At 38.3% G+C, this 27,016-nt stretch overlaps 1 protein-coding gene across 7 annotated transcripts in view; it reads right to left on the bottom strand.

Moving 5' to 3' along the window:
- Positions 1–2,008: 2,008 nt before the first annotated feature.
- Positions 2,009–27,016, bottom strand: part of LOC143353436 (putative cytochrome P450 6a14) — a 43,240-nt gene continuing 18,232 nt past the window's right edge. For 2 of the 7 annotated variants that reach the window (XM_076786774.1, XM_076786790.1), the window contains exons 2-6: positions 13,556–13,905; positions 7,484–8,009; positions 4,594–4,824; positions 2,984–3,235; positions 2,009–2,224 (exon numbers count right to left, since the gene is read on the bottom strand). In XM_076786774.1, the coding sequence (XP_076642889.1) occupies positions 2,058–2,224; positions 2,984–3,235; positions 4,594–4,824; positions 7,484–8,009; positions 13,556–13,891 (1,512 nt within the window). In that variant the 5' untranslated portion in view covers positions 13,892–13,905 and the 3' untranslated portion in view covers positions 2,009–2,057. Of the gene's footprint in view, positions 2,225–2,983; positions 3,236–4,593; positions 4,825–7,483; positions 8,010–13,555; positions 13,906–16,986; positions 17,356–18,022; positions 18,050–18,473; positions 18,496–18,563; positions 18,612–27,016 lie in introns of those variants that run through there. The other 5 variants (XM_076786798.1, XM_076786813.1, XM_076786821.1 and 2 more) reach the window with 5 other exon arrangements.

The following is a 27,016-nucleotide window of genomic DNA, read 5'->3' as shown; positions in this document are numbered from 1 at the left end:
GGCAGAATAGGATCCGGAAGTCTTCCTCGGAAGAGTCGCGGTTGTAGAGACGTGTAGTCGATCCTGCTATTTTCGCGTATCTCACAGCGAATTTCAACGCCAGGGAAATATAGCGCCGCGTGCGTCCGACGTCGACCTCGCGCCTTCGCGCCCTCGCGGGAACGCGAGCTCGCATATCATGCGTTGAACAGTCACTTTGTAATCGCGCTGTCCATCTGCGTTCCGCAAAGTCTCGTCTCGACGAGAAATTTGTATCGTGCCGAATAACCATACGAACGCTGAGATTTTACCGACCGACAACTACGCACTGCGAAACCTCCAACTATTCGCTAATCCTGAATAAAGAGTGTATTTTGTAAAACCCTGACGTAAAATAAACAACTAGAGCCAATTTCGTAATCCGTTATTTCGACCTGCGAGATCTGCCCTGCCGTGAGGGCTGTCCCTGTTATTCCTGTGTCCGAACCTTGGAACCGTTCGCGTCTCCCTTCCATCTCGCGGTACTCGAAGGAACGACCTCCGCCCTCCGATTCATCCGAGGGCGAGAAGGCTTTACGTTTCGCGTGACACCCTCCCTGTACCTGGCGCCGGAGCAGAAGGCTCCCTTTTTCGGTACAAACTTTCGAGGACACATTTGTACGACCCGGCCTCAGATTCTATAAACTCTCGGAGTTGGTCCATTTCCCGTTCTCCCAAGCGGCGAAAGGGGCCACCGTTACAGAACAATAAAAGTATTGTTACCTAAGGTGCACGGTGTTGACGCACTGGCAATACGAGGTCTAAGAGCAATTGTTGAATGCGAAATAACAGTATTATCGAAATAACGGAATCTATAAGGTTAATTTGATTCGAAAGGGACTCTAACCCGATCTTCCTAGAACTGACTCTTACGGACGCGACTCGACGTGACTCTGCACGTTACTGCACAGTTACTGACCAAAGAGGATGAAAATGAACGGGTTTATATACCCTAAAAATGAGAGGGAGTGTCTGTTTTAAACTAAGGTCGCATACTCATATTTGTGGTTTCCAATGAGTTGAAGGTTTGCAGCTGGATCTCTGTTTATAGGGCTAAACGAAGAGTTATCCAGGATGTTTCCTGTCAGAGACTATCTCGACAGGTTCCGGAAGGGAATGTTCTCGAGATTTTCATATTAGAAAATCGTACGGTACTGTTACTGAATCATGCTTCGTGCCGACTGCGTCCAGCCGGAGCATAATCATCTCTTCTATAAACAAAGGGGTCGGTTGGGACGTTTTTCAAAAAGTATGAAGAGGCAAACAACATGGATTTCTGGAAGATGTGCGGTCATTCTAAGACTTGCATTTTTGCTTGTTTTCAAACTTCTCAAAAAATAATGGGCGACTTATGGCAATTTATATTTATGCTAACACTTGGCCTGTACATTTAAGAAGCTATTGGCATAAATTTCATTCGTTTCGTTGATGTAACAAATAACAAATAACAAATAATAATAATAGTAGTAGTAATAGTAGTAGTAGTAGTAGAAGTAGTAATAGGAGTAGTATACAGGGTGTCCCGGGGTTTTCCGGCAAAACTACGGGAGCATATTCTACAAGTAGAATTAAGAAAAAAATGTTTTCCAAAGTTTGGTTAGAAATGCTTCGTTACAAAGTTATAAACAAATAAAATTGAATTTGGTAACGGCGGATTATCATTTGAAAACACTCTTGGCATTTTCACCACGATTTCTTGATCTAACAGATGTTGTGGTAAAAGTGACACTGGTGTGAAATCACTCCAAGATAGTAAACATAACTACCGACGAATAAAATAAACACGTTCGAGTTTTCATACTCTGCGAAGTAAAATCCGCCATTACCAAATTCAATTTCATTTTTGATAACTGTGTGGTGAAGCGTTTCTAACCGAACTTCAAATAACATTCTTTCCTTTCTACTTGTAGAGTATGCTCCCGTAGTTTTGCCGGAAACCCCCGGGACACCCTGTATATGTATTGACGACGCAGTGAGTAGGATGTAACACATTTGTTCAATGTTCATGTAAAGACGTATACTAAAATACAATAAAAAAATTATTCAACTTTTGACATTTTTAACATTACTCCTCCCTTAAGCGTCAATAGGAACGCTCGGGTTTCAGACTTGTATGGAATGGTTGTTTTCTCACAAACTTCGACTTTGTGGTTACGAAGAATCGAAATAAGTCCAACCTTGCTCTGGTAGAATGCGAAACGGGCTCCTGAAAGTAAATTGTCATAAGAATAGTTATATTCATAAACTATGTCACACGTATGTTAATTCGGTTAAAAAACATAATATATGTATAGTATAAAACAGTTCGTTATTCATATTTTTACCCTTTAAAATAATCGTTACTTTACTATTTACCATGTAATTACATTTACAAACCACAATCTTCAAAAAGGAACCTTAACTTGGCAATGATAAACTTGAGAAATCCCCCAAGTTAGATTGTTTGCAAAAATTGATTTTTCTTTTACATTTTTTTGCAATATAATATCTTAAAAAAATATTCCCAAAGCATTGCAGATGAACCTAATTTAATAGGCTAGCCTAACCTTAACTTAGGTTGGACCTAACTAATAAATCATCGTTATGTGTATCGAAGTCTTGAAATATTTTTCTTTTCCAAATATGTACAGGTGTATAAAACGTATTGGTAATCCGTCCTAGGGGTGAATCTACATCTCTGGATCGTTGTACATTTGAAAAAGAAAATTGTTTATAACAAAGAAGATTGTTGTTAAAGTTTCTTTTTACATCAATACCTTCTACTCATCGAGAATGAAAAAGCTTAAAAGGAACCATATGTCGCATACAAATAGTTATTGAGATATAAGCTGTTAAAGTTTTTGAGTCCACCTGGCAGTGTCGATGCGACAGAACAGAACCGTGCGCAAGCCTCGAGCCAAGCGACATTTATAAGGACATTCGTCGCTAGACCCGTACCAAGTTATTGTCTCTTATTAGAACGTACCAATACAATTTCTGGGGCCGTCACCAAAAGCCAAGAAGGCCATAGGATGTCTGGTTGAAATACCATTATCGGTAAACCGTTCAGGATCGAATACCTCAGGTTTTGCGTAAATATCGGGGTCTCTATGAATTCCATATATTGGTATCCATATCCTTGTATCTTTAGGAATTGTAATTTTTGTACCCTTAAAAGTGTAATTTGTGTTGACCTTTCTCATTAATATTGGCAGTATTGGGTGCTTCCTTAGCGTTTCTGTATGAAAAAGATAATTTATTAAAAATTGCTATTGTTACAAAATGTTTGTTCACAAATTCGCATGCAGTTCTAGAAAAACTTGATACCTAATTGATAATTTTGTTCAAATCTAATATCACAATATATACGTTATAATAGACATAAACTGTATGAGTTGAAACTCGTTTCTTTTTTTTTAGTGGGGCTATGAAATGATTAAATATTAAAATTAATATATAAAAATCTATTACGCAATCTATAATTTTCTTTTACAGTATGATAATCACAAATCACAATGAATAAATTCGACGACCTGTCCTTAAAACGTATTTATTTACAGATAATTAATGTTTCTCTCACATATGCCTCCGTAACATAAAAGATGTTAGTTATCGTCATACATCAAAATTTAGTAATTGAAAAAGTACAATTATTAGAATCAAGGTAATTAAGTATAGAATGCCATATTGTTCTTCGAATACCATTTTTACAAAACAGTAATAGAGGAAGTATTCTTCATTATAGTTTTTACATTATAAACAATTTCGAATCTTGAGCTAACGTTAAAAATATAAATGGTAGCAAATATCACATAGGTACACGCATTTGACATACCGACATGAAATAATTATATTCTTATTACTGATTAAAAGATTATCTGGTAATTGGTCAAGATCACCATTCTGAACAACTTTTTCCCATACAGGACGTTCGACTACAGGTGGAAGAAAATTTAAGGGGTGTTTCTGCAAGATAATATAAAACGAAAATGAAGCGTAAAAAAATTTTGATTTCGGTCTGACTTTTGGGTTACTAACAGTTCAAAATCCACCTGAAATCCGGCAACCCGATCAACACAGGTGTACGTTGCGTACATTATAGAGGCGCGGGACAGTCACGTGAAGAAATATCATCGATTAAATTATATAAATTATGTAAATTACAATATGATTAAATTACAATGTAATTCAATTACTTTGTAATTATAATTCCTGGAGTAATTCAATTGTAAATCTGCACAACTTTGGTCTGGGGTCGGTCGAGCACTAGGATCGCGACGGGGGGTGGGGGGTGGTGAGGAGGAGGAAGAGAAGAAGGAGCGAGAAGAAAGTGCCCTCGAAAATCGGCCGAAACGTGCATATAAGGCCGACCTCTGTTTTAAGGCTAAAAGTGAGGTATTAAAAAATATTGGTTTCAAGAATATGAATGCGTATATGAGGGAGGGAGGGAGGGAGAGAGGGGGAGGGGGAGGGGAGGGGGAAGAGGGAGAGAGTACAAAGTTCGTGTGACGATTAACGAGAAAATATCAAGAAATATTTAACTATATAAAATCCTACAGTATGTGTGGTAACAGTAATAGTAAAATTAATACTTGCCTCGAAACACTGCATCCAGGTACTTCATTTGTTTCACTTGATCATATGTTAGAACTTTGCCCTCCCGTGCATTCTCTTCGCAAGTTTGTCTAATTTCTTTTCGTAATTTATCCTGTACATCAGTGTTTAAAGCTAATTCGTACAGTGCGTGTCCTATCGTTGACGACGAAGTTTCAAATCCAGCCACAAAGAAGACAAATGCCTGCGAAGTCAGCAACGACTCCGTCAGTTCTGAAATATGATACAACAAATGCATTATTTTGTTAGTACAGCAGACGTATACCGTGAACACCTATAAGGTGACACAGGTGCGTGTGCCACCTAAATTACATTTAAACTATTTGGTATATGAAACAATGGCCAAAACGAAAGTTATGTGCTGTCAAGAGTAGCATTCAATATAATAATTAGCTTCTAGCTGTTTTGTTTTATTATCGATATGTAAAAGTCACCTCGAGTTTCTTTATCGTAAAGAGCAAATTTTAATCTTGTAGTTGAAGAGAATATTTAACCCTGAATAAAAAACTATAAGGATATATGGGGTGAGAAACTAATAGTAACTGAGACTTTCTCTGTAAATGAATTTAAATGCAAATAACTAGGTGAAAATGTTCGTTATTACAATTAATCCAATTGCGTAATCTATTGTTAAGTGCAAGTGGTACGTAACATAAGTGCAAGTGACATATATACGTAAATAATTCGTTCATATTATTGTAAATTAAATCACATTGATGAGAGCGCATAAGACTGGGCGAGTGACCTGAGAGATGGGTAGCGAGCGACCGCCGCACAGTGTGACAAATGGCCTTTTTAGCTACACAAAAGTAACTTTCAAATCAACAAAAACTAACTGTGCTAATATAATCTAAAATAACCATGTATTAAAACCCTTGAATATTAAAACTTAAAATTCTTTCGTTGTATGTTTACAGAGCGTGTAAACTTCACCTAAAAAACGAACACCTAACCTATAAATGAATGGGCACATTTCCATACGCGCTAGAAATATGTTAAAATGTACTACGGAGTGTTTAAATTTCCTATATATGATGGATATAACATCTCAAAACATGTATTTTCACTTTAGTAATTCCAAATTATCGATAACATTCCTCTATTTTTGTAAATTAAGTGTCAAAGACGGTAGTTATTTTTCCACAGAAACGCCCATGTTACTACTCTTCGTTAATGAACTAGTATATACCCCACGTCGCCCCACGCGATGATTTTTACATATAAATAAAGTAGAGATTCTCTACTTTATTTTAGTACCAAAATTGGCTTGCGCAACGTTGCGCAACTATACTAATTTTTACAATGAAGTTACGTCGTTTTACGTACACGCTCGTGACAATCATAGCTCGGGCCGGGCGTTTCGAACGCAGCCGATACCGATTGCCGTCGCCACTTATTGTTAGCGGTTTGTTTAGTCTCATTCATTGCATATTGAAGGAATAAACAATGATAAGATCCCCGAGTTTTCCTCTAAACTTTCTTCGTATGAAAATTCGTTTCTTCAGTCGTAAACCCAAACATTTGTCGTAACACAAATACGTTTAGATATATTCTATTTACATTTATTTATAAGTTATTAGTTTTTAGCAACCGAATGTTCCTATTGAAGACTGATTTTGATCTCTGTTATTTCTTTTGTTTTATTTATATTTTCATGTTATTATATTTTTATTAAAATAGTAAACAATAATATGAAACAGAGTTGTTATTTATAAAGTGAAGCCTTATACTAAACCAAAGAATAATTCTTTCCCGTTAGAATATATCTGAATCTCCAAAAAGTAACATGTACTATGATTTTTCCAAAATTACATTGTTTTTGTCCCTAATTAAAAATGACGTCTTCTTTGATAATATCTACTACTTGTTAAATCATTCTGTGTTACATAGATCCATTACTAACTTTGTTGGATTTTTTATTTAATTATAAATCACTTAAAATATATTGTTTAATTAACAAAAACCAACTAAATGTTGTAAAAAATTAATAATTATTCATATTTTATGCAACTGTAAACATATTAATCGATAAATATAGAAAAATAGGCGATTTAGAGTTTTGTCCAGCTAAAAAGGCCATTCGTCACACTGTGGCCGGAGAGGACAGGGACCCGTGGACGGAAACCGTAGAAGGAGGATTTCCGAGAAGTTATGGGTTAAACTTCACTTCAGGGGACCACAAATTTTTAACTTTTGTAATATAGTCATATAGATTTTTACGAGATAATGTCAAAAATTCAAGTTTCAATATTAGGAATTGACTGGCTCAAAATGTATGCGTGTTCAAAGTTGAGCGATTTTAAGGTCCAGCTTTCCCAGGTGGCCTTCATCCGCCACAGTGTGAGTGCCGTGTGCGTGCCGCGTGCGTGTGCCATGCTGTGCAGCACACAACGCTGGATCGTACAAGGTTGCAAGGGTTCGGGAGGCGGCGATTTACGGCTCGATAATGCAAAGATAGGGCATGTCAGTGGTCAAAAGCGGTAGATGAAGGATAAATCTAGAGCGCTCGCCACCAGGCAAGTCCTACTTTTGCGTTGTCGAGCAACATTTTGCATTATTCGGTCGCATGATGCCTGTCAGAGAGGCGATCTGAGCACGCGTGTCCGACAACGTAAACAACGGCGGTGCCGTAGCTTCGTTCGAATGCCTCTCTGACAGGCATAACGTATAATAAATAACGACATAGACGTATAACTTTTGAACCAGTGAATTTCTACCGTTAAAACTTGGATTTTGGCATTTTCTCATAAAAATTTACAGGATTATATAAAAAAGTCCAAAATTTGTGGTCTCCACAGGAAAAGTTTAGCCATATATTGCTAGAGTGATCAATAATGTACAATTCTCCCCAATTCGTTATCAAACAACTTACCAATATTTTCCAACTGATTTGGATTTCTTTTAAGTTCTAGAAGCATATTGATAAAATCAGACCTAACCACATTATGTTTTTCTCTGTACGTGATTGCGTCCGTCACCACGTTTGTAAAGAAATCGGTAACCTTCTTAGGCTGCAGAAAATGTCCCAATCGTTTGTATATGCTCGGAACAAATTGCTTCATAGTTTCCCTCAAAATTTGTTGCCAGGACGGGGTGAAGATCTCTCTACCCATTCGGCGGAATTCGCTCTCCTCGTCTGCGAGGGCGTTCATGTCAATTCCAAAAGCACAGGTGCCAATTACGTCGGTTGTAAATTTTGCTGCTAATTCACGGCATTCCACGGGCTCTCCCTTCTTTATCACGATGTCTAAATATTTTTCCAAGTGTTCACCACATTGTATCACGAGAGGAAACATATCTTTGAGTTTCCCAGACGTAAACACCGGTGAGAGTCTCATTCTCAATGGACGCCATATTTCAGGTTCCAAAGAGAAAAGATGTTGTGTCAATGATTCTACCTGTAAATATGTGTTCGTGAAATTAATCAAATTATATTGCCGTGATTACGTTTCAAATTGAATATGAGAGAACAGTTTCCACACAAAAATTGTTTACGTATTCAGCAAACAAATGAATAGGCTTTTATCGTACCGTAAATGCAGAATCGTCGAGGTAAATTCGGAAATCATTGAATAAAGAAGAACAATTCAAATTCCAGAATAATGTCAATATATTCTTTCGCTAGTCAGTGTATTCTTTCGTACAAAAGTAATGAGTAGTATAAAGAATGGAATTACTCACATACCTTACTTATACTTACATACCTATAGTCTATCCTCTCTGCTATAGTATAGTCAGAGAGGATAGGAGAGTGCTCACGCCTGGGGTTTCGGCGTTCCCACTTTCGTGACATCGCCGCCTTAGCATGGCACAAAACCATGTCGTCTTTCCTGGAACAGAACCGTGTCGTCTTTCCTGGAACAGAACCGGGCCGTCTTTTAACATAAAACCGAACGCACATTATTTTTTTAACCAGGATTAAAAAGTACAGCTTAATTGTTTTATATGAAATATGTAACTAACATGTAAATCTTGTGTACAAAATCTCTAATTAATATAAATTGAGAGTAATATTAATTGTAATGATACGTATTTTATTTTTTCTAATTTTGTAGTTGGAAACTCTAGTTGTAAAAAATGGAAAACCCGAAAAAATTCGAACAAATACAGATCTCATATCGAAGTTTAAAAGAGACCAACCTGAATATTAATTTAATAATGAGCTATTGTCATCAACACTATCTTAAACTTTTTCATATATTTAGCTACTGTTATTATTAATTAAAAAAAATTTTCTTTCATGAATAAATATTTTTTCCACCTCAGCACCATAAGATTTTTACTAGATGACTTTAAAAACACATTAGAACTATTTTTAAATAATTTTACTCGAAAACATTCTAGTTTACTCTTTATTTCACCGTTCTACTAATTTTTTATGGGCTGCATTGCAGCTCTGTTTAACACCCCTTTACAACCCAATACCATGGTACCATCCATATTCAAGGAAGAACAATTTTTTGCGACGATCATTGAAAAAATAAAAGTGTTTCCTTCATTTCAGTCCTTTAGTGCGTTGGTGACGTAGCGCCCAGCACACCTACCTGTGTTCTGTGTCACATCTGGAGTTTTATGGTACGCTAACAATTGCTATTGAGTCGCAAGCCAGACCATACAAGCGAATGCATCCACAACTTCCAGAGACCTGCCTCCAAAACTAATTAAAGGAAGGCTAGACATGCAGTGTGTACTAAACTCCTCAAAAGAGGTGGATTCCAGTCGCTCGTGTCATAAACCGCATTCGATACTTCATCGACAGGGTGATCTTACATATTTCTGTAACAGTTCCTGAACACATTATCATTCATCTGAAACTGCTTTGTACGACATTACACACGCCACATAATTTTTATTTTCTAATTTTGTCAAAGTAGTATATATAACAGAATCATACAAGTGTCTACAATTACTTGAAATCCAAAATACAGAGCGTTTCTTCCTCTGCGACTGTAAAAAAAGGACTTTAAAAGAATGTTTAAATAACAGGTGGGCTGTCCTTCCAAAAGGCACCTGTGGCCAGAGTTGGGCATTATTTAGATAAAAAATTATTTAAATAACGATTCGAATAAAAGATACTTTATCTTTATTCGTTATTCAAAGGTTCGAATAAAAAAAGTATCTTTATTCGACGAGTATCAGATAAATAATTTTATTCGACGAGAATTTATCCGACGAATAAAGATAATTTTTTTTATTCGAAACGGATTTATTCGAACTTCGAATAATTTTTTCATCTTTTATCTATATCTTTTATTCGAAGGCTTCGAATAAATCTTCGAATAACTTTTGCCGAGCGCCGAGCATCAAAGACTCAGCGAAGACAGACGACATACAATGTAAGCGGATGGAGAATCGCGCACGAATGAAAGTTTAAACTTTTAGATTTTTCAACATATCCTCAAAAAATTGTGACGAGCGAATGGAGGTGATTTTCCTGATGAAAATGAGGTCAAATTCGAGTGTAATCGAACAAGTTTCACTGATACGTAATGGTACGATAAAAATTACAATCTCATTAAAGACAGTCCAAATGATGTCGTGTTTGCACTCATTTTGATCGGAACAAGCTCTACAACTCATTCGTCTTAACAATATTGTTCTGATTAAAAACATAAAAGCATAAATTGCCAATAATGCTGGATTCTCCATCTGCTTACATTGTAGGTTGTTGGTCGGTCGTTGGTCTTTGAAGTTCCGAGCTCGTAGAGTCGCGAGATATCGGTGTGAAACTGCCAATCCAATTGCAAAACTTCTTTATTTCTCATTATTTTTTTATGGGACTTGCGCCAACTAATTCGTGGCATTCTTCTGATTAAAATGACACTAAACACGGTACAAATTGGACTGTATTTAGCATTTTTATCCGTAGATTTATTCGAAGGCTTCGAATAAATCTTCGGATAACTTTTGCCAGCTCGACGAATAAACGGCGACGACGGCTGACGAGGACCGACGAGCGCTGAACGTCGAAGACCCAGCGACTCCCAAACGGTATACAATGTAAACGGATGGAGAATCGCGCATTATTGGCAATTTATGGTTGTATGTTTTTAATCAGAACAATATTTTAAGACGAATGAGTTGTAGAGCTTGTTCCGATCGAAATGAGTCCAAACACGACATCATTTGGACTGTCTTTAATGAGATTGTAATTTTTATCGTACCATTACGTATCAGTGAAACTTGTTCGATTACACTCGAATTTGATCTCATTTTCATCAGGAAAATCCCCTCCATTGGCTCGTCACAATTTTTTGAGGATATGTTGAAAAATCTAAAAGTTTAAACTTTCATTCGTGCGCGATTCTCCATCCGCTTACATTGTATGTCGTCTGTCTTCGCTGAGTCTTTGATGCTCGGCGCTCGGCAAAAGTTATTCGAAGATTTATTCGAAGCCTTCGAATAAAAGATATAGATAAAAGATGAAAAAATTATTCGAAGTTCGAATAAATCCGTTTCGAATAAAAAAAATTATCTTTATTCGTCGGATAAATTCTCGTCGAATAAAATTATTTATCTGATACTCGTCGAATAAAGATACTTTTTTTATTCGAACCTTTGAATAACGAATAAAGATAAAGTATCTTTTATTCGAATCGTTATTTAAATAATTTTTTATCTAAATAATGCCCAACTCTGGCCACAGGTGCCTTTTGGAAGGACAGCCCACCTGTTATTAAAACATTCTTTTAAAGTCCTTTTTTTACAGTCGCAGAGGAAGAAACGCTCTGTATTTTGGATTTCAAGTAATTGTAGACACTTGTATGATTCTGTTATATATACTACTTTGACAAAATTAGAAAATAAAAATTATGTGGCGTGTGTAATGTCGTACAAAGCAGTTTCAGATGAATGATAATGTGTTCAGGAACTGTTACAGAAATATGTAAGATCACCCTGTCGATGAAGTATCGAATGCGGTTTATGACACGAGCGACTGGAATCCACCTCTTTTGAGGAGTTTAGTACACACTGCATGTCTAGCCTTCCTTTAATTAGTTTTGGAGGCAGGTCTCTGGAAGTTGTGGATGCATTCGTTTGTATGGTCTGGCTTGCGACTCAATAGGGATTGTTAGCGTACCATAAAACTCCAGATGTGACACAGAACACAGGTAGGTGTGCTGGGCGCTACGTCACCAACGCACTAAAGGACTGAAATGAAGGAAACACTTTTATTTTTTCAATGATCGTCGCAAAAAATTGTTCTTCCTTGAATATGGATGGTACCATGGTATTGGGTTGTAAAGGGGTGTTAAACAGAGCTGCAATGCAGCCCATAAAAAATTAGTAGAACGGTGAAATAAAGAGTAAACTAGAATGTTTTCGAGTAAAATTATTTAAAAATAGTTCTAATGTGTTTTTAAAGTCATCTAGTAAAAATCTTATGGTGCTGAGGTGGAAAAAATATTTATTCATGAAAGAAAATTTTTTTTAATTAATAATAACAGTAGCTATATATATGAAAAAATTTAAGATAGTGTTGATGACAATGGTCGCTTTTAAACTTCGATATGAGATCTGTATTTGTTCGAATTTTTCCGGATTTTCCATTTTTTACAACTAAAGTTTGCAACTACAAATTTGGAAAAAAATAAAATACGTATCATTACAATTAATATTATTCTTAATTTATATTAATTAGAGATTTTGTACACAAGATTTACATGTTAGTTACATATTTCATATACAACAATTAAGCTGTACGTTCTAATCCTGGTTAAAAAAATAATGTGCGTTCAGTTTTATGCTAAAAGACTGACCGGTTCTGTCCCAGGAAAGACTGACCGGTTCTGTGCCATGCTAAAAGACTGACCGGTTCTGTGCCATGCTAAAAGACTGACCGGTTCTGTTCTAGGAAAGACTGACCGGTTCTGTGCCATGCTAAGGCTGAGCAGATGTCAGCACTATATCGGGAACGCCGAAAACCCGGGCGTGAGCACTCTCATTCCTCTCTGGTATAGTCCTACAGTATACACTGTTCATACATACAGGGTGTCCGGAACTTAAACGGCCAAACTGCTAGGGTTTAATCTTCAGATAAAAAGAAGAAATAAATGTTATATAACATGTTATGTTATTGTATAAGCTTTGTAAGGAAACGCTTTGTTACAGTATTATAAACACGTAAATATTGAACGTACGAAACGGACAAGAACATTTTGTAATGAGGATTCAAACTGGGGGAGGGGGGGGGGAGAGGTTAACAAAGGTTTTACTTGGTAATCATTTTTTATTGTATCATTATTATTTTATAACTGTTGAATGTATGAACGACCCGTAACTATTACCACACAGATGTGCTCTAATGAAACATGCGTAGTTGCCCGTTTCATACATGCAATATTTATTTCTTTATAACTCTATAACACAGTGTTACCTGACAAACTTTATATAACATTTTTTCCTTCTTTTTGTGTGTAGATTGAACCCTAGCATTTTGGCCGTTTAAGTTCGGGACACCCTGTATAATAGAAGATTGAAATAATGGGTATTCATTAGGGTGGACTTTATTTTTTTGTCCAAATATATTTTTAGTTTCACTCCCAGATTTGTGACACTTGTTCAGAAAATGATGTGGAAGAAATTTGGAGTCAATTGGGTCCTGGGAACCCGAAGTGCATCAAATTAGAAAATTTTGAATTTTTAAAATCTTAACATAAATGTACGTTATGATACATCGTTAAATTTGTCATTTTTTCACTTTAAGGATACATACACAGCATAAACAGTTGTTAATAGAAAAAACATTCATGATCTTGAAAAAAATCGATCTCAAGCACCTCAATCGAACGTTCTCGATGTTACTAGGTTTGAATTTCGTACGTTGAGGTAAACGGCCTCAAATATTCATTATGCTTTCAAAATATGTACATATAACTAATATAAGCACAATTAGTACCTCCACAGTGATTGGGTCCATTACCTCCTATTTACTCTTACTTACCTCGGGATAGATGGGCACTCCTCGCGATGCAAATAAGGAGAAGTCACTGATGAGGACATCTTTGATCAAATCAAGATCATTCACAATTAAAACTGGCGTAGTGCCTGAGAAGATTCCGACTACTTGCTTGCCTTTGTATTCATCGTATATTTTCTTTGTAGCGTCGCTCATGGATAACTGTCCAAGCGTAGTTGATTTAAGATTTCCCAAGAGTAGCGTAGGTTTTGGTCCGGCTATTCCAAGCTTCGTCCAATAGTTGTTCATTGAAGATAGGTAATAGTAAACTGCTAGCAGCAGCACCAAAACGGCGCATAATATTTGGAAGTAGTCCAACATAGCGGATTAACTGTCTGAAACAAAACAAACATGAAAAATTATTAAGAACAGATCATTTTCAAGATAATGGTTAAAATCACGATATGAATCATGAATTAGTGTTCCTTCGTCTAGTTCAATATTTGCAATATCAAAGGTATTATCCACTGTTACGTATGGAGACGTTTCTCCACGTTCATTCGATTAGAAGTTCTAATCTCTTTTCTGAGAACGAAAAGCGTCCCAACAGGCCCCTTGTTTATAGAAGGGATGATTGTGCTCCGGCTGGACTCAACTGGCACGAAGCATGATTCAGTAACAGCACCGTACGATTCCTTGTCATGGAAATCTTGAAAACATTCCCTTCTGCAATGTTTTGTCAAGATAGTCTCTGATAGGAAACACCCTGGCTAACCCTCCGTTTTACCCTTTAACACTCTCGCTGCGGACGACGCACATGCGCGTCCAACAGAGCCCTTGCCATGTGCGAATGACGCTCATACGCGTCCTCTGCTTATTTAGTTTCATTTTCACTGCGGACGATGCACATGTGCGTCCAACTGAGCCCTTGCCATGTGCGAATGACGCTCATACGCGTCCTCTGCTTAATATCTTAATTTCAGCTCCCGGCGAACGCCTACTTATTTTCGTCCGCAGCGAAAGTGTTAAACAAAGATCCAGCTGCAAAACCTTAAACTCACTCGAAACGATAAATACGAGTATGCGACCGTAGAATAAAACAGACACATTTCCCTCTCATTTTTTAGGGTATATAAACCCATTCATTTTCATCGTCTTTGGTTCAGTCGAGATTCAGAAGTGATTCGATAGCGTTTCGGTAATCGTGCAGTCACGTCGCGTTACACGCATAAGAGTCAATTCTAGTGAGATCGGGTTAAAATCCCTTTCGAATCAAATCGTAATCTTATAGATTCCGTTAGTTCGGTATATATTCTATTTGGCATTCAACAATCGCTCTCTGACCCCGCATTGCCAGTGCGTCAAAACCGTGCATCGTAGGTAACAATTTTTCCAATTGTACACTTACTACATTCATTCGCGACACAAACAACTACATTTGTAATTATCTTACTTCAGAATATATTTGTCTTGTTTGTTAACTTGCGTAATCTACAACCCTTAATTATAACTTAATATTCTAATCTAATAATTGAACGTTCCCACATGATACAATCTTACCGCTCAGATTGTATCAATTAAATTATATTTAAGTTACGAGGCTTACTAATCTTAAATTCAAATCAACGAAGATTTCTCCAACCTAGTGACTCCCCGATTTCGCATTGGGTGCGTTCACGAAGTTTCATCCTCCTAGTAGCTCCTCGGTTTCGCATCGGGTGCGTCTGCGTTTGACTCCAACCTCCCAGAGGTTCCCTAGTTTCACATCAGGTGCGTCCTCGACGTCAACTATCCTAGCGGCTCCCCGATTTCGCATTGGGTGCGTCCGCGTACCTAACTAACAAATTGAAACCATATTCCTGGGGTAACAACCCCTCGCCGGCCTCTCGCGTTGCTCGCAGCCCTGGCTCGTAACACCACTAACGTTTATGCGCTGCATTTGACAAAAACATTTTTAATCTTCCTGCATTACCGGATTATTCAGGCCCAAAACGCGTTGCATGATCGAGCGTAGCGAAAACGTGAGGATGCTCGCCGCCCGGGAATAGAGAATACTCAGTATCGCCAGATCAAGACTTGTTCCCCCACTCTAATTTCCCTTTATACCGCGCTATTCCCCACGCTTTCGCCGCGACCGGGTCACGTGACGCGTTCCGTCTCTGTCGTACATACTCCGGTACTGGCAGAGAGAGGGTAACTTTTTCCCCTCAATTCGTGCTCCCCCCACCCCCCCCCCCCGTCTTCTCATCTGGCGAAACTGGCGATACTGCTTGAACCTTCGTATACAATAGAAGCCCGCGCGAAGGTATTGGACTTCAATCATCGATAGCGGAAAGTTGTTTAAACCAAGAATTCTTTATTACACAAATTAACAGTATCGAGATATCACGCCTGAATTACAATTCCAGTTTATGGAATAACTAGTTCAACAAAACTAGTATATCTGGACAGGCAGCGTCTTTTATGTCATATTACTTTTTTTCATACAAAAACTGTTTTCGAAAAAATTGAGCAAAATGTCAGACCAAAATCAAAGATTTTTTTTTTAAATTTGAAAATTGAAGAGTTTTCATTATCTTTTGTCAATAATCATTAACGAAAAATGTAATTTTTTTTAACTTGCAGAAATTACTTTTTTTTAAATTACATATTATTTTGCAGGGAATCGCATGTATTTTTTTTTATTATAAGTCAACAAAATTTTCAGGTTCCATTTTATCAAGAGTAAAGGTCTTATAAATATACTTTCCCGCCAATAACAGTACCCCACTACTTTCTCCACAATATACAGGCTGTCCCAAAAATGTTGCATTTCCTTGAAATGGGCTATTCCTGAGGTCATTTGAAAGTTTCTTCAAATGAGTTCAGGAATTACCCATTTCAAGGAAATACAAGATTTTTGGGACACTCTGTAGATACGTTACTATGCTGGACGCGAATACACGAAAAAACCCGTCAAATACCCATCACTATTTTATAGGACAAGGTGTTAAACTGTAATCTTGAAATGCTTGTTACTCATGGCAACGTTAACTAAGATCGATGAAATTTTCGCCGTGTACATGCTTAATCGACATAGATCTACAAAACGCATTGATCAGAGTTTCATTACAGGCATAGATAAGGAAAAGTTGAAAAAACTGATTTCTACGTCAATATTTCGATCAATAGCAATTTTTCCGAAATTTTATTTACCCGTTATCTAGTAAACTAATTCTTCTAACATGCCAACGAATCTCAACTCATTTGGTTCAATTTTAAGAAAATTATATGATTTTTAAATGTAGTCAAATACTTTTTGTCAGTGGTTGTAGTAATAAGAATGCACTTTATTTAATTAGACAAGCACAAAACATTTGACAACTCTTCTTATTTTATTTTTCTGTAGATCTAAGGACATTGTGCATCATTATTCTGTATTTGTCAGAATAAGTATTAATAAGTTATGTATAAAGGGATGTTTTAAAGTAACTTACAATAGTCTTAATCACGGATGAGCCACAATAATATACAAACACTAACTGGCACAACACTTGCTACAATGAAACAGTTTAGAAAATAAATAACGGAGTTGAACAGACGGACGAGGTATTTATGTTATCTCACGGATTATCAATCTTACTGATACGGAAACTTAAGGTGGGGCATTGGCGATAAATTGTAAAGTCACCATGAATGGTAGAATGATTTACTGGGATGTCAGATACAATTCGCCCGACATGACTAAGCTGAACGTAAATTTCGACGCATCGCGCTGAGTCAGTAAGCTGTTCAAAACAAATTAGTAGCCGTTCTTTCCACACGTCACTCATAAAGGCACTTGGCGTTTTGTATTCTCTCCCACGTCATTCATTCTCCCCTCCACACTGTATCCGAAATTCTCCCTATAATACACCCTCATTCCGAAAATCCTTAAACTCTAATATTCAACAAAAATATGCGAATTTGAAGATTGACTAAAGTGACATACAGTCACTCGCAATAATATTCGTACACTCTTAAATAAACGATAACTTCACTTTTTTGAGAAGATAGAACAATTAGTTTACTTTATTTATAATTTACTTACGTTATTCATAATGCATAAAATGTACGTAGACTTATAATATTGCAATTACATGGTATAATGTGGTCGCTAATGACCTAGATGTTGATACGACCCTTATAAATAAATAATATGTAAACAGCAATTGCTCATAAATACTGGAGATTAAACACTCTGATACCAAATACGAATTTATTTCAGAAAAGGTTAAGTTTGCCCAACCTCTAAACAAATGTAAAAATGTTTCCGCCTTGCTCGACGCTTGTACATGGTATCCCGACTTTTAATAATAAGTGTCCAACAATAATCAGCAAGCATCGCACATAAGCCTTTTCCTTGCTAACGTTTTTCCATTATTGAAATATCTTGGATACCCTGTACAAGCATCGAGCAAGGCGGAAACATTTTTAAATTTGTTTACATCAGAAATAGGTAAATTTTTGTATTTAATTTTCTTTATTAAGCACTTCCACAATGAAATATGAATAAATCTCGTATCTTTATAATTTTGTGTAATGATTGGTACCCAAAAAGACAAAAAAATGTATGTATTAAGAATAGTAAGCAAAGACATATTTGATTGGTACTAATGTCAACTACGCATAGCGACGGCCCTGGCGATTCGAGAAAAGGCTGTTGCAATGGCCGTGTAGCGCCAACGCGTCGCACACAAGTTGTCAATGAATATTTTTGGGAACCAAATACATACTATTCGTGAATGTTTTTCGAAAACGTTGCGCGATAGAGCAATTGTGCTTTCGGATTTGGTTTTAGAATGACAAAGTCTATAAAAATCACCCAACAGGTATTGTAGATTATGAAAAAAGTTCTATTTTGTTGGACAGTGTAATCAAGGATATGAGAAAATATCTTATTTCAGTTTTGTAATCCTAGCTTGCGATCTTTACAATCTTTTACCCTTGTGGCACAATTTCAGATGTTTAAATAGCACACACATCAAAATCGTAATTAACTATGATGTCATTTAAGCGGAGAGAATGCACATACCAACTGTCACGGACAACATGTACATAACAACTAATATCTTGTCCTATGTTTCATAATTCGATATTCTTTCGTGTGAGTAGCTTGTTGCGAGTGCATATACAGGGTGTACCAAAGTTATGTGTAAAGACTATCACAGCTGGGTTCTGTACCTTTGGATCGATGAAGTCTGTTTGAGAAACAACATACAAAATCGTCCTTGGCCGGTTTTTTCAAGGTCAATTAAAAAACGACTAAAGCCTCGTCAATTATTTTATTCTATGTCTACAGAGTGTCTCGGGATGGTATGACTGTGGAGGCGATGATTCTAAAATATATTATAGAATAAAATTTTTTCATTTGACGCCTCGTTTTCAGAAAATTTGAGTTTGAAAATTCGGCCAACATGCGTGTTATTGAACAGCAATCGTCTGATGCGTCTGTTCATGACCTGCTAATTCTGCTTCTTAAAAAGTCTCGGCCCGCGAACTTGACGGATGTTTAAAGTCGTTGTTTCCCGAAAACGAGGTGTCACATGAAAAAATTTTATTGTATATTTTCGATTTATTTTTTCATGTAGAATTACCCCCTCCACTTTTATACCATTTTGGGACACCCTGTAGACACACGGGATAAAATAGTTTACGAAACTACAAAGTCGTTTTTTAAGCGAACGGTTAACACGAGAAAATCGATCAAGGACAATTTTGCACGGAATTTTTCAAACAGATCTCCACCGATCCAAGGGTACAGAATCCAGCTCCATCCATTTTCCGGAATTACCATGTGATATAGTGGAATAGGCATATCGGGGGTACAAAAAAAAAACGCATGGCCACTAGTACCTCCTCGGTAATGTGGAAACCTATTCCTATTGATACGGGCGCCGACCTAATGCGTCACGCGCAGTTCATACGGTACGCGCCTGATGTGACTCGAGAACTATGGTCGTCACGGGAAGCGTGACGCGCGGTCGGAACAGCGGGGTGTAGCCCTCAAAAATCGGTCTTGCTGACCTCTGTTGTAAACGATACGAGATTTGTGCCGGGCACAAGCGAGCGTCAATGAGAGGAAAAAGGTTATCTCCGAAGCAAGATTGTTAATATCTTTAATTCGGCATGAAGAGCATTATGCTGAAATTTAATCCTGAAGAAATTCGATGGAAATGTAGAAACGGTGAGAACCCTAAGAGAATAATGTTTAGCGACAAATAAATATTTTATGTACTCTGGTTTCGCGAATTTAAGATGGTATGTACGGGGTGTCCAAAAAACTATTCAATATTTATATAATACATAGGACACACTGTACTGAGTAATAAAGCCTTAGTAAACATAGGTCGAAAGGTAAATCATTTCCGAGATATAAAAACTTTTGTATGTTCACATTGAATTTTTGACAGAAAATTAGCACTGTGGGGGCCCCTCAAATGCCTGCTTCTCCCACCTGCCTCTCTTTCATGCAGCGCGCACCTTTGTCACGTCCATTGGTGTCTCGCGTCTTTGTTGCTCCACAGTAACGGCACAAAATGGTCCTGTCTCAATTGAGATAAAAATAACGATGCCTGTAGTAAGTCCATCTTGATACTAACATACAAAAATGGTTCTATCTCAGAAACGATTGACTTTTTGACCTATGTTTACTACGGCCTTTTTACTCAGTACAGTGTGTTCCATGTACCATATAAATATTGAATGGTTTTTTTTTACACTCTGTATAAATGTGTTTACACATGCATTAGGATTATGAACAATTAGACAGAAATTACTTCTTCTTCGAAAAGGATTTAATTTCATTAGGCTGACCAATTAATATAGGTCTAATTCCTATACTATAGAAATCTTTCGTAACTCCGGGGCCATACTGTGGGGTGTAAATAAATATATTGTCATTAGGTTACGCGCGTCTAGGTTTAAGTACCCTGCAGTCTGACTGTTTGGGACACAGATGGTTTGCAGGCGAGCGGCGATGGTCTGCAAAACAGTGTCCCAAACCTTCGCGGAAAAAACCGTTACATTTATTACCCATGTACATCGTGGGGGAGAAAGAAAAGAATGACGGGCAACGAGACCCTTGACGAAGGAAAAATGCTTAGAGCGGTTCTGAAAGACGAAGCGAGCAGATCGAACTACTCAGCGTGGAATAGCGTGGTCCCGGGTAGACATATTTGATATAGTTTTAGTTTAGTTAGTTTAGCATCGTTAGTTCACAATAAACTATATTTTCCGTTCCTCGTCTTACACGCGAACTTGATTTCCACCAAAACCTTCCAATCCCACAATACGAGGAGCAGAATTATCATGTTGAGAAATTAATTTTTCTTCGGCTATTCTTCTAGCACAAGCCCGAATTAACTTTTTGTTTAATTTAAAAGTAGGCCAGTTTTCTGTAATATAAAATTTAGTTCAAGGTAATTTTGAGTAACATTTAATTTTAATACATCATTCGGATCCAGCAATTCTTAGTTGACCGTTCCCACATGATACAATCTTACAACTCGGATTGTATCAATTAATTTATAATATTAAAGTTAAGAGATAGTTACTAACATATCCCAGGAGCTACCTGATCTCGTCATCAGGAATCCAAAACTGTTCTTCATACCTATACGGCTCCCTGTTTTCGCATCAGGTTCATCAGGTTCACCTTATTAACAATTAAGAATCATATTCCTCTATAAAGGTCGACCCATACAAGACCGGGACGGGACCGGGGACGTTTGGCCGCTAGATTCGAAACCAGGGTGTAGGGTTTGAGTCGACGGGGCTTCAGTGTTCCAAACTATATTTCTGCTCGCCCCGGTTGGGTCATTATCTCGAGCGTTTGACCATTTCCAGATGGCCTTTCGGGAGCGCGTTGAGAGTTCCCTGCTGTGCATGGCACAAAAGGAAATGTTTTTAGGGCCTTCACGGTTCCTTAGGTAAACTATCGGTATCTCCCCTTTACAATACCATGGAAATAGGAAACCTTCCTGCCTCTTGGTGAAACATCATACATCCTTGTATTGTATGTAAATTATACATACATATATTGTAAAAACGAGAATAGTTGTTATTTTTTTTTTAAAGGAAATATTCACATTAGGAAGGGGATCATTCCGTGTGAATTCGATCATTTTTTGGGGACTATGTCTCGAATTTTGATGACATTGAAGTATGTTGTGGTCCAAGAGAAAATGGGAGGCGGGGGTTGAGCCGGGTTATCACAAAAGACTGCTGTTCTGAAATAATTTATTTTTTCCTTGGTAAATGTCATTTCTTAATTAAAAAATATTAGAAATATCTTTGTTTTGCAAATTTTACCACTGGTTCAAGTGTGAAAAAATTTGAATAAATATGGCTATATTTTACGTTTCTTCATCTTTCTCTTTGAAATTTCGTTTTGTAATTCGCGGAGCCGCAAAACTATTTATTGTATCATACTATTCATTATTTTAGGTTCATAAAATTGCTGGATATTCTTTAGACATTCTGAAGTAAGGGTCGCTAGCGAAAAAATGTATGTATATGGAAAACTCCTAAATTCTTGTCCATGATGGCCTAAACATGGTTAGATGGAAGGTTCCCTGGCAGGAATGCGATGGCGTATCTATATCTTGTTCAATGATACGAGACAGTAGACGTAAACATAGGCGCTCGAGTGCGACAGAGTTGAAGTTACCCTTACAAGACAATTAGCAAAGGACGCACGCTGGGTGCTTCACTGCCTTGGTCTCGTTGGACAGAGCATAGGTACGAATGCGCGGCCGATTGGATCAGAGTGCAAGGGACAGGCCTCGTTTCACGCGTACTTTCGGCTACAGTCGAGATATTGGCTACAGCGGTCACACGTACTATGTAGCGGGTGACGTCGAAGCCAAAACAATGGGACTACGGGCGCCGCTGTGGTGGGGATAGGCATACCTAACGGTGGGCTTCTCAAGAATGGTGACACTTTAAAAATGGCGAAATTAAAATGGTTTCAAGTGTACACTGCACCGCGACATTGCCTTCTTTTTGACGGCAGACGAGCGGTTACGAGCAGCAACCGAGCAGCTGTACTTGTTGTCCTTACACCATGTACATATGCGACTGCCACATGATCTAATACAATTATGAATTGTTAGAGAAATTCACTTCACGAACCTGTTTTTAAAAAATCGGACACTTCAAAATTGACGAAATTAAAATTATTTGAAGTGAACGCTGCACCGCGATACATAGCCTAGCAGCACGGTTGGCGCACGGTAGAAGCAGAGCCCGGGAGGCTGTTAGGCCTATGGCCTCCCGGGCCCGGGTTCACCTGAAATAATTTAGTTTCGTCAATTTTGAAGTATCCACTTACTTAAAAACAGGTCTGTAGAGGGGACACTTGGGGCTATAACCTCATTTTTAAAAATAATACAACGTTTATAATGTTCTTTAAACATTCTGAAGTGGGGGTCGGCAGAGTTTGTCCTAAAATTGAAACTTTCACGTAGTAACGAGAAAGAAAACAGGAAAAGAGGTCCGTATTTTATTGGGGTATTGTGCAGTAGGAGTGTACAGGAAAGGTAAATACCATCATTAGCACAGAGGACATTGGTTTTTCCAAACCTGTCGGAGAATAGCGGTCGATCAGTCGTGCACTTACAATTAGCTACCCGAATCGCTGAACGTCGCGTCCTTACCTGGTTTTACCTGATTGAAACCTTGGAGGCTCCATAAATTAAAAACCAAAATTTCAAAGAGGCATCATCGAAGTACTGCTCTGTAACTATTATATTAAAAGAACTATGATATTCACTTTTTGACCTATCAATCGAATCTCGAAGGATTCTTTGATAGCGAAAAAAATGTTCATTACACAAACCGCTGAAAATGAGTTTTTCGGAGTTTATAGCGAAAACATAAGAATGAGCACGATCTAATGAAAATGGTGACTTGTTTAAAAAAAAGTGGTGTCACCTCAAAATCGACTAATTTAGAATTATTTGAAGAGTGAGCACGTTGGCTGTTCGAGGCGGTGTACCGCGGAGCAGCGTTCGCTTGAAATAATCTGAACTCGTTGATTTTAGATTATCCATTTTTTTACAAACAGGCCTGCAAAGGGAACACTTGGGGCTATATCCTCATTCCTTCTAAATTTTTTAATGTCCCTCTGCTATTTTTCCGAGTGATTCCGAGATTCGATTGATAGGTCATCATCATCGGTGAAGTAGTTTTTAAAATAATACAACATTTATAATGTTTTTCTCCCTTCGCCACGGCCACGCCACGGCGACCGGGGTCGCTGAGTATTCTTCGCAAGAATATTTCGTAAAACCCCGGCCCGGGCCCGGTCGGCTCTACCATAGGATCCTCAGGGGTAAGCGGGGAGTAAACGGTGCTGGGGTTCTGGAAGCTAACCCCCGTGGTGCGCGGCACTTGGCCTTTGTTGCGAGCATCTTGAGCGCCTCTCAAGTCGCCTTCGACCACGGCCAACTCTGTATGGCATAGGGAAAACGTGCCCCGTTCCCGGTCCCGGTGCGACCCGTCTTGTATGGGTCGACCTTAAACCATAAGGGTCGACCCATACAAGACGGGTCTCACCGGGACCGGGAACGGGGCACGTTTTCCCTATGCCATACAGACTTGAGAGGCGCTCAAGATGCTCGCAACAAAGGCCAAGTGCCGCGCACCACGGGGGTTAGCTACCAGAACCCCAGCACCGTTTACTCCCCGCATACCCCTGAGGATCCTATGGTAGAGCCGACCGGGCCCGGCCCGGGGTTTCACGAAATATTCTTGCGAAGAATACTCAGCGAACCCGGTCGCCGTGGCGAAGGGAGAAAAACATTATAAATGTTGTATTATTTTAAAAACTACTTCACCGATGATGATGACCTATCAATCGAATCTCAATGGACTTTTCGATGTTTGAAAAATTGTTGGTTTTACAGACGCGTAAAAATACGTGTCACCCTTTTTTCATTATATTATAAGACTAGAACTGTCACACCGATGAAAATGAGTTTTTGGAAGCTTATAGCGAAAACATAAAACTGTTTACCGAAAATGTTGTCATTTGGAGAAAATGTTTTTTCACCATTTATTTGGCAATTATTTTAAACAAGTGCTATGTTTTCGTAGCAGGTAACCTTTGTAAAAATTTGAAAAAAATTGAGGCTATAGCCCCAAGAATCCTTCGAGATTCGATTGACAGGTCAAAAAGTGAATATCATAGTTCTTTTACTATAATAGTTACAGAGCAGTATGTACTTCGATGATGCCTCTTTGAAATTTTGGTTTTTAATTTATGGAGCCTCCAAGGTTTCAATCAGGTAAAACCAGGTAAGGACGCGACGTTCGGTGATTCAGGTAGCCAATTGTAAGTGCACGACTGATCGACCGCTATTCTCCGACAGGTTTGGAAAAACCAATGTCCTCTGTGCTAATGATGGTATTTACCTTTCCTGTACACTCCGACTGCACAATACCCCAATAAAATACGGACCTCTTTTCCTGTTTTCTTTCTCCTTACTACGTGAAAGTTTCAATTTTAGGACAAACTCTGCCGACCCCCGCTTCAGAATGTTTAAAGAACATTATAAACGTTGTATTATTTTAAAAAATGAGGTTATAGCCCCAAGTGTCCCCTCTACAGACCTGTTTTTAAGTAAGTGGATACTTCAAAATTGACGAAATAAATTATTTCAAGTGAACCCGGGCCCGGGAGGCCATAGGCCATAGGGAGGCCTCCCGGGCTCTGCTTCTACAGTGCGCCAACCGTGCTGCTAGGCGATGTATCGCGGTGCAGCATTCACTTCAAATAATTTTAATTTCGTCAATTTTGAAGTGTCCGATTTTTTAAAAACAGGTCCGTGAAGTGAATTTCTCTAACAATTCATAATTGTATTAGATCATGTGGCAGTCGCATATGTACATGGTGTAAGGACAACAAGTACAGCTGCTCGGTTGCTGCTCGTAACCGCTCGTCTGCCGTCAAAAAGAAGGCAATGTCGCGGTGCAGTGTACACTTGAAACCATTTTAATTTCGCCATTTTTAAAGTGTCACCATTCTTGAGAAGCCCACCGTTAGGTATGCCTATCCCCACCACAGCTGCGCCCGTAGTCCCATTGTTTTGGCTTCGACGTCACCCGCTACATAGTACGTGTAACCGCTGTAGCCAATATCTCGACTGTAGCTGAAAGTACGCGTGAAACGAGGCCTGTCCCTTGCACTCTGATCCAATCGGCCGCGCATTCGTACCTACGCTCTGTCCAACGAGACCAAGGCAGTGAAGCACCCAGCGTGCGTCCTTTGCTAATTGTCTTGTAAGGGTAACTTCAACTCTGTCGCACTCGAGCGCCTATGTTTACGTCTACTGTCTCGTCTCATTGGACAAGATATAGATACGCCATCGCATTCCTGCCAGGGAACCTTCCATCTAACCATGTTTAGGCCATCATGGACAAGAATTTAGGAGTTTTCCATATACATACATTTTTTCGCTAGCGACCCTTACTTCAGAATGTCTAAAGAATATCCAGCAATTTTATGAACCTAAAATAATGAATAGTACAATAAATAGTTTTGCGGCTCCGCGAATTACAAAACGAAATTTCAAAGAGAAACATGAAGAAACGTAAAATACAGCCATATTTATTCAAATTTTTTCACACTTGAACCAGTGGTAAAATTTGCAAAACAAAGATATTTCTAATATTTTTTAATTAAGAAATGACATTCACCAAGGGAAAAATAAATTATTTGAAAACAGCAGTCTTTTGTGATAACCCGGCTCAACCCCCGCCTCCCATTTTCTCTTGGACCACAACATACTTCAATGTCATCAAAATTCGAGACATAGTCCCCAAAAAATGATCGAATTCACATGGAATGATCCCCTTCCTAATGTGGATATTTCCTTAAAAAAAAAGTAACAACTATTCTCGTTTTTACAATATATGTATGTATAATTTACATACAATACAAGGATGTATGATGTTTCACCAAGAGGTAGGAAGGTTTCCTATTTCCATGGTATTGTAAAGGGGAGATACCGATAGTTTACCTAAGGAACTGTGAAGGCCCTAAAAACATTTTTTTTGTGCCATGCACAGCAGGGAACTGTCAACGCGCTCCCGAAAGGCCTTCTGGAAATGGTCAAACGCTCGAGATAATGACCCAACCGGGGCGAGCAGAAATATAGTTTGGAACACTGAAGCCCCGTCGACTCAAACCCTACACCCTGGTTTCGAATCTAGCGGCTAAACGTCCCCGGTCCCGTCCCGGTCTTGTATGGGTCGACCGCTCGCTCTCCCGTTACCGGGTTAGTCACGATGCATACCCAGAAGCAACGTAAATTGGATGCGCGCATCATGTCACGTGACCAGTCCGTGGCAGTAACGTGGGGATGCTCGCCGCCGGAAGATTGGGGAATAAAGTCTTAGAAGGAGAAAGGTAGAGTGGGAGAAACGTCTTAACACGTTAACTGACACGTCAGTCACATATGACTGACAGTGATTTTTGACTAG

Source organism: Halictus rubicundus, chromosome 1 (assembly GCF_050948215.1).
Source record: "Halictus rubicundus isolate RS-2024b chromosome 1, iyHalRubi1_principal, whole genome shotgun sequence".
Classification (NCBI taxonomy): Eukaryota; Metazoa; Arthropoda; class Insecta; order Hymenoptera; family Halictidae; genus Halictus; species Halictus rubicundus.
Note: the sequence above shows the minus strand (reverse complement) of the source record. Positions and strands in the feature narration are given on the sequence as shown.